This window comes from Periplaneta americana, chromosome 6, assembly GCF_040183065.1.
Source record: "Periplaneta americana isolate PAMFEO1 chromosome 6, P.americana_PAMFEO1_priV1, whole genome shotgun sequence".
Lineage (NCBI taxonomy): Eukaryota > Metazoa > Arthropoda > Insecta > Blattodea > Blattidae > Periplaneta > Periplaneta americana.
The window spans coordinates 7078999-7091599 of NC_091122.1; the positions used below are offsets into that span (position 1 = coordinate 7078999).

General features: G+C 35.6%; 1 protein-coding gene across 2 annotated transcripts in view; it reads left to right on the forward strand.

Moving 5' to 3' along the window:
* The first annotated feature begins 3607 nt into the window (after positions 1 to 3607).
* LOC138700940 (dehydrogenase/reductase SDR family member 11-like) overlaps positions 3608 to 12601 on the forward strand; it is a 38470-nt gene continuing 29476 nt past the window's right edge. Inside the window, exons 1-4 of one of the 2 annotated variants that reach the window (XM_069827382.1) lie at positions 3608 to 3899; positions 8425 to 8593; positions 10184 to 10313; positions 10576 to 10708. In XM_069827382.1, coding sequence (XP_069683483.1) covers positions 3768 to 3899; positions 8425 to 8593; positions 10184 to 10313; positions 10576 to 10708 — 564 coding nt within the window. In that variant the 5' untranslated portion in view covers positions 3608 to 3767. Of the gene's footprint in view, positions 3911 to 8424; positions 8594 to 10183; positions 10314 to 10575; positions 10709 to 12601 lie in introns of both variants that reach the window. The other variant, XM_069827383.1, reaches the window with a different exon arrangement.

Sequence of the window (12601 nt, forward strand, 5' to 3'; positions counted from 1 at the left end):
TTCTGTGTACAGGACAATGTGTCTTAATGGTTAATTCACAAAATTAGTCATTGTTTTTCGTATCAGGACGTTTAAAAATCTGTTTTGCTGGTTATCTAAATACGCATATAAAATCACATTTGCAACTGTTTCACAGATGTTTTATTATATGTTCCGATGACTGGCGGTTGCTTTCGAATTGCTTGACTTGGTCGTGGGCGTCAGAGTACTAGAAAGCAAAACAAAATATATCTGGTTTCCTTCATTCCATTACTCTGGCCATTGCTTGCCTGAGTGTTGAGACATAGGCCTACTTCTTCTCATAGATTAGCACAATCTTTTGCTACCTCTCTTCCCCTCTCAGATAACTTTGACGTTGCACGGAGGCAGAAATATAATAGATCTATACTTATTGATTCAATTATTTCTTTATCTTCTATGGGCTACGTAAATTTTCTTTTTTGTCCGTAAGTTTACTGTGGGATTCCTTCCTGCTTATATTTTTAATAGGCTTACTTAATTACAAATGGCTTTTAAAACACCCGAAGGTTCATAGCCGCCCTCACGTAAGACTTTCATCGGTCCCTATTCTGAACAAGATTATTCCAGTCCCTACCATCATATCCCACCTCCCTCAAATCCATTTTAATATTACCCTCCCATTTACGTCTTGGCCTCCACAAAGGTCTTTTTCCCTCAGGCCTTCCAACTAATACTATATGCATTTCTGAATTCGCCCATACGTGCTACATGTCCTGCCCATCTAAAACGTTTGAATTTAATGTCCCTAATTATGCTTTTTAATAGGCTACATGTAACATTTTAAAATTCCCTTTCTGAACAAAGAGTTACATTTGTTCGGTTCAAATTTCGGTACATTTAAACGATGAAACTAAAATTCTTTCAATAATGTAGCCTATTATCATAATACACTGCTCTCTTAAATTGACTGAGCATATTGGGAATTAAATCAATGGCTTTCCCTAAACACGCTATGAAATGTTTAATATAAAACAATTATTAAAGGAAGGAAAAATGAGCAAAATTGTATTAAACTTTTCTGTTTTATGTATCTCAAACAATAACCCCCTGAAATTAATAACATTACTTACGGTTCACTCCTCATAATTCATTTTGAAAGAAATAACATAATATGCAAAATTCTGTTCTGCATTCATGACATATGGCCTAACCATATATGATTTTTTTTTTATTTCTTCTGGATTTCAGTTAGACAAGCTTACAATAAAACCAGACAAGGATGTATCATGATATCTATAGACTTCAGTGATGAATGTCTAAATAATTGCTCCAACATTCACTTTCATCGATGGGTTGTAATTATGTCGCCACATACGACAAACAAAGTTGACAAAGCAAGCTACTTCTACCTGTGTGCTATCTACATTCATATACACGTGTTTTAACATACCTAATTATGCTATTAGGTAATTCCTACTTGAAACACTTCAGAAAATATTTTATCTATCAGATCTTTTTACAAATCCCTCTTAAATAAACACTGTAAGATAACAAAAATTAATTTACGAGATATCAACGTTAAATTGTTGGTTTTATACAAAGCATTAACATTTCAAGCAAGTAAGCAAGTAAGTCGATCAGCTAATTTTACTGCATTATTCGCTGTCAGTATGAGTGTTATTTACAGCACTAGTGATTATAAGTTATTTATTGCTCTCCGCTGAGGAGTAACGGTTAGCATGTTTGACCGTTAAACGAGCGGGCTCGGGTTTAAATCGTGGTTGGGATAAGTTAACTAGTTCAGCTTCTTACCGGAGTTTTCCTTCAACACATGATTAAAAGCAAATCGTCGTTGTTCCTGCAATAACTCCTACGTGACATATTTATCGATTTTCAGATTTTTGCTCTATTAAACAGCTTAAATAGTGACACAGCAAATAAAAAATCTCCTATATGTAATTGTATTTCCTTGTTTCGAAAATGTAAGAATTCACAATCCCATATGTACGGCTGCCATAGAATGAATAAATGTGTTTTTTCCTCCTAGTGAAAAATTGTTTATGCTCAACCATGCCGAAATGTAGTAATTATACACCTGGTAGCAGCCCTTTAATGACCTCATTAAAGTACACCTATTCACTAAAATTCAGGTTTTCCACCAATCAGAAGATACCATTGTAACAATATGAAAGCGCAAGTATCGATTATTCTCGGATAGGCAATCGAAAGACAACAATAAATCAATAAATCACATATATTTGACATAAAGTCAGTTCTGTTACTATAATAATTAGCGTTAATTGTAAATAATATTCAAATAAATTCAATTTGTCATCTGGTTTTGCAATGTCTAAATAAAAATTGGAGATTTATCCTTCGAAGGGGTGGAAAAATTCAAATATCTTGGATCAACAGTAACAAATATAAATGACACTCGGGAGGAAATTAAACACAGAATAAATACGGGAAATGCCTGTTATTATTCGGTTGAGAAGCTTTTATCATCCAGTCTGCTGTCAAAAAATCTGAAAGTTAGAATTTATAAAACAGTTATATTACCGGTTGTTCTGTATGGTTGTGAAACTTGGACTCTCACTCTGAGAAAGGAACATAGGTTAAGGGTGTTTGAGAATAAGGCGCTTAGGAAAATATATGGGGCTAAGAGGGATGAATTGCAGGAGAATGGAGAAAGTTACACAACGCAGAACTGCACGCATTGTATTCTTCACCTGACATAATTAGGAACATTAAATCCAGACGTTTGAGATGGGCAGGGCATGTAGCACGTATGGGCGAATCCAGAAATGCATATAGAGTGTTAGTCGGGAGACCGGAGGGAAAAAGACCTTTGGGGAGGCCGAGACGTAGATGGGAGGATAATATTAAAAAAGATTTGAGGGAGGTGGGATATGATGATAGAGACTGGATTAATCTTGCACAGGATAGGGACCGATGGCGGGCTTATGTGAGGGCGGCAATGAACCTTCGGGTTGCTTTAAAGCCATTTGTAAGTAAGTAATTCAATTTCAAGGTTATATCAAGATTAACGTTTATTTTACTCTCTAGATTATATCAAGGTCAATGTCGACATTTGTTTCTCGGAAAAAATCAATACTTTCGCGTCTGCGCACATCTCACAATTTACGAGATATTGCACAAGGTCAGTTCCGCTCCTCAGTTAGATAAGAATAACATGAATACTTATGAATAATTTCAAGTTAGAAATATAGTCGAGCATAAAAAGTCGTATGAAACTTGCCTATAATGGTAATTAAGACGCTCGTATGAAATTTATGAGACTCGCTTGCGCTCGTTTCATAAACATACTCGCGTCTTAATTACTACCATTATAGGCTCGTTGCATAATGTACTATTATTTTGCACATAGGAGTTATTGCAGGGACAACGACGAAATGCTGTGTAGCTTTGGGCGATGGGCCCTGGACTCGTTTCGCTGGCATTATCACCTTCATCTCACTAAGAGGCTAGATAACCATGACAACTGATAAAGAGTCGTATAATAATAACCCATGTTATGTATTACACATCTTTGCAATGTATCTGTTCTAGGTATTAAGACACGATTTTTTTCTCTCATTAAGGTAGAAGATAAAAATTAAAATTTTGGGCAATTTTTTTTCTCTAAAAGGCGACTGCGAATTACAATGAAGACAATCTGGCAATCCTGCACGTCTTATCTACGACAGTAAAGCGATAAAACTAAAGGGGGCATGCCGAATTGCTGAGTAAGGCCATTATGTGAACAGTAAACAGAGAACCAACTGTCGAGGACTATACAGCCTAAAATGCAGCGTTGGGCAGGACGTGTTGCCGTGGTGACGGGGGCCAGTGCCGGTATAGGAGCAGCCATCGCCCAGGAACTGGTCAAGAAAGGACTGAAAGTCGTCGGACTGGCGCGTAGGGTGGAGCCAATTGAGGTATTCCTATGGTAAAATCTAGTTTTCTGCACTAAGTTTTCATGATAATATATCTACAACGTTTTCAGTGCACGGTTTACAAATGTCTATGTTCGTGTTCATTGGTTCTACCGCTTGTAAACCTAACACAAAAGCTGTGTCTACGTTAAATCACTTCCACTATGATGTCTCCAATCATGTTAGTGTTTACCTTAGTTTATTATTGAACTACTATTCAAAAGATACCCAAATAAAAACATTTAATTTATATTCAATGGAATCAGTTATTTCGTATCAATTAAAGGCTGGTTCACAATAAACCGGGAACGAGAACCGGAATGAAAACGAGAAGCAGAGGACGTGAATATGAAAATTTCTGATTCACAATAAACCGAGAACGTAGACGACTATGCATATCGATATGCATGTCAATAACGATATGTAAAGTCGATATTACGCATCCTGATGTTATTTGTGTATAATTGACCAATGGCGTTCTTTCATAAGTACAAGGCAGCCAACATAAACACAGGTTAACCAACTTCGAAATTTTAACTGAAACATTTCATTAGGTACGGCACTATAAATATGCCCATGCATCTTTATTATCACAACCTATTTTAAGTCTACCATAACGTAAAATAATTAGAGAAGAAACATTTGTAATAGAACAAAAATGAACACAACAGTAGTTATTGAATTGAAGCATGAATATGTAGTGTGTAATACAACCAATAGAGTAATAAAATATTATTCACTTACGATCGGTGTTCAAAGACGCAGCTATTGAAAGCCACGTATTCTCCTTCATTTTCTCATCTCTATACGAGGCGCGCCGCTTTTCGTAAACGTGAGGATTTTCCTCAACACTCAATATTAGAATCTCATCAAATTAAACTTGCTCCATGATGCTCACCACAGAACAAAATAATGCATAGGTTATGTCACGGTCTTCTTGCTACAAAATATACGACAAAATAGCTTTTAGATGGCAATAGAATGAATCTAGTGGGCTGTGATCGGAAACGTGAACGCCGAAGTTGAAACTTGGCCAACTCTCCGTTCCCGATCCCGGGTTCCGGCAAGCTTTTCGTTAATTGTGAATGCTCATATTTAAATGTACACATTTTAACAATTTTACCGTTTACGTTTTCGTTCCGATTCTCGTTTCCGGTTTATTGTGAACCAGTCTTAAGTTACTCCCTCTGTTCCAAAATAAGGTACAGTAACAAAGAAAACAAGTTTGATTATTGCGCATGCGCGCACGAAATTTTTCGCGGTGTGGCATTCTGTTCAGTAGTGAAGAAATTATCAGACAATGCAGTTTTGAAGTTTCTAATCTTCTGTAGTGCATCAAACTATAATATTTAAATACTTCATTGTGAACAGAAATCAAATGGGCACCTGCTGTATTGTTGCTGTTGCAGAAAACGTAACACCAAGCCAGTCAATAATTTTGAATAGAACATCTAATGTGCAACAGTCGTACAAAAACGGGTTATGATTTATTTCAGTTCTTATGTTAAAAGTTATGTTTTATTTAACGACGCTCGCAACTGCAGAGGTTATATCAGCATCGCCGGATGTGCAGGAATTTTGTCCCGCAGGAGTTCTTTTACATGTCAGTAAATCTACTGACATGAGCCTGTCCCATTGAAGCACACTTAAATGCCATCGACCTGGCCCGGGATCGAACCTGCAACCTTGGGCATGGAAGGCCAGCGCTATACCAACTCGCCAACCAGGCCGACAGTTCTTATGTTAATTTGCGTCTCTCAAAGCAATGTTTGTTTTTTGTTTTATTAATTTGGCATCACACAGAATGAAATGTACCTCATTTTTATGTTCTTCTTATGTTAATTTATCAAACAAATAAGTATCTAGAAGATATATTAAAGTTACATTATATTACTGAGAACTTTAACAAATGTATACCATATTTTGGAACAGAATTAATGACATCTTTCTATACCATATTTTGGAACAGAATTAATGACATCTTCTATACCATATTTTGGAACAGAATTAATGACATCTTTCTATACCATATTTTGGAACAGAATTAATGACATCTTTCTATACCATATTTTGGAACAGAATTAATGACATCTTTCTATACCATATTTTGGAACAGAATTAATGACATCTTTCTATACCATATTTTGGAACAGAATTAATGACATCTTTCTATACCATATTTTGGAACAGAATTAATGACATCTTTCTATACCATATTTTGGAACAGAATTAATGACATCTTTCTATACCATATTTTGGAACAGAATTAATGACATCTTTCTATACCATATTTTGGAACAGAATTAATGACATCTTTCTATACCATATTTTGGAACAGAATTAATGACATCTTTCTATACCATATTTTGGAACAGAATTAATGACATCTTTCTATACCATATTTTGGAACAGAATTAATGACATCTTTCTATACCATATTTTGGAACAGAATTAATGACATCTTTCTATACCATATTTTGGAACAGGATTAATGACATCTTTCTGTACCATATTTTGGAACAGAATTAATGACATCTTTCTATACCATATTTTGGAACACAGGGAGTACCATTTTTCCACAATTTACATTCCTTCTTACAAAATTAAAAAGAAAAACTGTTCAAGTAACTACAGCAGTATTGTATTCATTGTATTCTTCAATTTGATTAAATAAATTTATAGCCTATGTGTATGAATTAATCAGCCTATATTATATTTGTATTCTAAAATTTTGAAATATATATATAAATTGTCCTACTTTTCACGTGCGATATTATTCTTCTCTAGTGTTAATATTATATTATAACTTATAATTCCATTGCCGCTGTAATTTAATTTTAGTTACTATTTTATTTTATTTATTTATTTATTATTATTTTCTATATTTCTCTTATATTAATATTATATTATATAATTTCTGTAACTGTAATATTAATTTTATTTTATATTCTCTTATAGGCCTATTAATAATATATCTGAACTGCGACCGAACACGAGCGCTGCTCATTCGGTCTCAAATTTTGTTAATACTACTGTATCTCCTTTTTTATACTGATTGTATTATTTTATTTCTATTTCTCTTCTTTGTAATTATATTCTTTATTCTGTATATTCTGTATATTCATTCATTTAGGTTGTTCTGCCTAATCGCAGACCTTTCACTGCAAACACAGAATTCTTCAATCTTTTAACTTTCTGCCTTCCTTTTAGTCTCCGCATATAATCTATGTAAGCTTATTTTAATGTCTATCATCTGACATCATCTTTCTTCTATTACATCCTTCATTAGGCAGTTTCTTCACAATTATTGGCCGAGCCAATTTCTTCTTCTCTTCCTGATTACTTCAGCATTATTCTTTCTTCAGCCACTTTCCCTAGCACAGCTTCATTTCTTATTCTGTCCGTCCATTTCACACGCTCCATTCTTCTCCATATCCACATTTCAAATGCTTCTATTCGCTTCCCTTCACTTCGTCGTAATGTCCATGTTTGTCACCCATAAAATCACCACTCCATACGAAGCACTTCACTAGTCTTTTCCTTAGTTATTTTTCCAGAGGTTTGTACTGATACTGATATTAAATTATTTCATAATTATATCACTTTATCAAAATCACAATGATGTATTTTGATTTTTTTCTCAACTTGACAGACACTGTAAAAAGGATCTTTTTTTTTCCATATTTTTCACAGGATGGGATATATGTGTATTGTCATGATATTCACTGTCTTTGGGGCCTCTGAATACCGGGTGTTCAGTTCAAAGTGTGCCATGGCTCGCTGTATGTCGGCATGTGGCTAGCCGATGAGCCTAGAGAATTCAATCTTCCTACATCTCCGCAAAGGCGTATTACCTATATGCAAGAGAAGTTGCCTACCAAGTACGGCGTTCATTCTGAAGAGTACTTACCGATACGTACGGTAATGCCTGCAGTGGCAGGAATGTGAACTGTTTGGAAACACGTACTGAGGTGAGTTTTTTTCTTACTGTCGGGATATGGGGAGAGGGTTAAGACGATTACTTACGTATTTCTTGACATTAACTTCGACGGTCAACATGGACACGCAGCATTTGATTTGTATTGTGGAATGTTGCCGTACGCAACCGATGATAACAAATACCCTGGGTACGACTTGCCCGCGCAAAATACAGTTCGAAAGAGGTTATGGTAGCACACAGACCGTACAGACCGCCATCTGTTGCTACGACGTTCAAGTTATACCGTACACGTTCTTAAGTTCAGATAGAACACCTTGATTAATAGGCAACTTCTCTGACATAAAAGCTGAAACTCGCTTCAAATCGCTGACTCACCAACAGTGACGTCATGACACACTTTGAAATTAACACCCAGTATGTTCCGTGTATTTTAAGACTGTTCATAGACTCATCTAAAGTTAGCTTAAAAAGTGTGCCCTTGTGTAATGAGGCATAATATGCATCTGTTCCCATTGCTCTTTCAGCTCATCTAATTAGGACTTCTGTAGTCATACTTCATATAAACTAAACAAATTTCCAATTCCTCAGGAAGTGGCGAAGTCCCTGAAGTCTGAAGCTGGACAGCTGTATGCACTGAAGTGCGACATCGGAAATGAATCAGACATACAAGAGGCGTTCAGCTGGGTTAAGACCAACCTAGGAGGCGTGGACATCCTCGTGAACAATGCCGGATGTTCCTTTAACAACACCCTCAGAGGTAAACTTTAATCAAGACTATTTGCTAGCTAGAAAACTGCTTCCTTTTCTTTCTTTACCTATATCCTATCCTATCCTATCCTAACCTATCCTATCCTATCCTATCCTCTCTCTCTCTCTTTCTTTTTCTCTCTCTCATATATATATATATATATATATATATATATATATATATATATATATGCTTCTCCCCTTCTTACAAGTTCTTCCTCTCCCTTCCTTTTACATTTTACCTTAAATTTGTTTGCGATACAAGTGTTCAAATCGACATTTCATCTTGTAAGTAACGATGTTTGGAAATGAGACTGCAGACCGAGTGTAGCAAATCTACGAACAAAATAAAATCACTTTTAATAAGTGTGCCATACAGTATTTTAGACACCCGATAAGTATTTATAAATACTTTCGATAATTCAGTAATTCATTATTGTATAGCTGTCCACAAATTGGAAAATACTATGTTCGATTAGTTGCTAAAGCATTAACATGCTTCCACTCTCGTAAAACCAAACCAGCCTCTTTATCGAACTGTTTATCTTGACTATTACACTTTTACTACGTCACACTACTTTTGACCAATAAAACGGTAAGCAAGGACGTCCTTCAAACAATCGTGGTTGCTTATCGCACAATTTTATCGCGTCCCTAGCATTTGTTTATTTTTATCACTACCCTAGCATTTGTTTCTTTGTTTGCCAACATTTCAAACTGCACTGGTCTCGACGTCAAAAAACAGAAAATTACAGACCACTCCAGACGATGCACAGCACTTTCAAATATGACTCGCATTGGCATTCAAGAACAAGAATTAATAAAGATCACTGGTCATATATGAAGAGCACCATTCGGAAATCCTGAATAAGTTGAGGGATACACCATGTACATCAACGAGTTCACTTCTTTTACGCACACGTCCAATATAACATCAACTGAACCACCAACCACTAAAACATTCAAATTTCAAAATTGTACTTTCGATAATTGTTCCTTTTAAAATTATTCCTGTTTATTTTTTATTTCATCATCGTTAATTAAAACGTTTCTTGTTTATTTCATCATCCCTAATTAAAACTTTTCTAACACTTGTTTATATTATTTAGGTTATGTTATAGCTTCCGCTATATGATATTATGGATAGTCACTATCAGAGATTGTTTAATACTGAGATTTATTGAAAATCATCTGTCAAGTCACGTTTATTAGTGGGATCCGGATGATTGAAGTAGAATGCAAATATTTTAATAAAAATGAAACTGAATCAACAAAGCCTTCTTGACTAGTAACCGTCCACAGAGTTCAATGAAGATTCCATAGTTGGCACAACTGATAACAAGAAAACATAATCATAAAACACTACTGCCATCTAGCGTAATATTGAGATGGTACAATAATACATTTGAAGACAGTTGTATTTTCGTACGCCAATTAATATTTTATTGTATTGGAGTACTTCGTTACTTCTAATCTTTATATACTTTCTTCTAATCATGTAATAGTCAATTAAATCCCACTCGAGTTTTGATTTTCTCTAGATAAAATCAAAACCTCTAGTGAGATTACTGTTGATTAAACACATTTCGTGTGTTTTAAGACGGACCGGAAGAGACGTGGAGGCAGATCTTCGACTTGAACGTGCTTGGCCTCAGTATCTGCACCAAAGAAGCGCTGAAGATCATGAAGGAGAAGGGCGTGGATGACGGCCACATCATCCACATCAACAGGTGGGCTCGTACATACGTTTGCATGTAAAATGTCTGAAATTAAATTTACGCTCCACTAATATTCTTGTTCTAACGGAAGAATGTTGTATCTGGACTTACGAGGTTTTAGAATAACAGCGATGATTTGTTCCCTCATGAGGACTCGAACCAAAGCTCATTCACTAAGCTGAGACTTGCCTTTGGCTACGTGACTACAACACAAGGATAATGTATGCCCAGCAAAGAGAATGCCTGACGTTAATGCAGACACTGTTGGTTGCAGCTTTCTCGGCCATATAGTGCCGCCCCCTGAGAGGGGTCTGACGATGTACTCTGCAGCGAAACACGCCGTCACGGCGCTCACCGAGGGTCTTCGCCGCGAACTTGTCAACTCCAAGTCCAAGATAAGGGTCACCGTGAGTATGACATGCATAATCCCATAGATATATTTCTGGTACATGACTTTACTTTTACGTCAAATTTCATAATCTGTGGCTGATATAGACAAGGAATAATGACAGATGGCACTTTTTCCTCCTCTCACCTCATCACTAAGGAGCGGATTCCTATGTAATTAAATATTCTTTTTGCGTGTGATAAAACACAATTAACAAAGTTAAAAATTCCGAACATGAAGTTTCAAGTTTAAAACCCGAATTTTATTTCACATAAAAACACATTTTTTCACAAAAAAATTATGTAAATACATATTTTCAGGAAATCTATTATAAACACATAAATCTTGGAGTTTTTTAATTAAATAATTTTTTACAAGAACTTTTAAACATTTTAAAACAAAATCAATTATGTCACTCAGAAGTACGTTATCTTTTTAAGAATTCTTGGTTGCTTCGTGTTTCTAAGCGCTGTGTGGTGTATCCGTGATCCATTTTCGTAATAGTATCGCCCCAAGTTCTGAGAACTGCTAGGCAGCATATCAGTGTTATTATTAGAGAATAAATTAACAAGGATGAGGAGGAGAGATCTTGCAACACGTAATTAGGAATGTTTATTGTTGCTGAAGATGATTTCATTCCGCGCTTTGTTTGTGAAACACAACAGATAAGAGCTCGGGTATGAACATTATTTAATTTAAACAAATCTCTCGCCTCTCGCTCTCAAGTAAGGAAATATATCTTGTTGTGATTCCCTGTTATTGGGCTTCATCAATCGATATCCTTCAAGATATACTGAAAGATGGTTGTTTAAAAAAGATTTGGCTTTCCTATTAGCAAATCTAAGCTTTTTGTGTGACACTATAAAAAAAAACTCGAAACATCCAAAAACCTGTTGTCTGAAACAGGGAGGTGCGTGCCGTGGAAATTAAACTAGACTCGCTACCAGGTTCAGAAGTACAAGTACTAAGGGACAAATTCCAGAATGTATTTGGGAAAAACAGTGGATATAAAAAAATGTGTGAAGTTTCTCAAGTATTGAAGGGTGTGCCTATAGGTGAAATTGACGGTGTATGTGTTTGTGACATTCCTCTCTTTAAATATGCACGTCTGACGTCCTGTGATGTGGAAAGATCGTTTTCACAGTATAAGTCGTTGTTCAGAGATAATCGGCAAGCATTTGTGATGGAGAATTTGGAGATGACCTTTGTTGTTCACTGCAATTCTCGGCCAACAACTAGCACTCAAGTGTGGTTGGTGAGTACCTAGTAACATTTTTCTTCCAAGCTAAGTAAGGTATTTTTGTCATATTTAAAACAAATATATATTTTTTATTTTTAGCAAATATTTTCGTACTTTTTAGCACATAAAAAATAAATATATTTAAATTTTTTAGCACATAAAAATCCGCTCTTTACTCATCACCTATTACCCACCCTCACTCTATATTCTCTTAAATTTCTTTCATTGAGTGATTTGGAAGCAAGTTTCAACTCCCTGCAAACACATAGTGTAAGTAAACACTGTATCCTCATTAGGCTAATTCATAAACTCGTAGCATTTTTTTATTACGAGTAAATCCAGCATCATCTATTTTAAATGAACAAAATACAAGGTGATCCACATTTATATCCAACTTTTTATTGCACTGTATTAAACGTTTCTTTTTTTTTTTTTTTTTTCAGAGCCTGAGTCCAGCTACAGTCAAAACTGGAGCCGTATCGGAAGAGTTACTGAAAATTGTTCCGTACTTGGAGCCTCAGGACGTGGCTGACGCAGTTGTATATATACTGGGGACTCCTCCCCACGTTCAGGTGCGAAACAAGGCAATGATGCAAGATCAAGTGTAACCACAAACCTCGTCGTGTACTGTGGATTGAGGCGCCTAAAATCAAACTACATTTCATAAAAAAT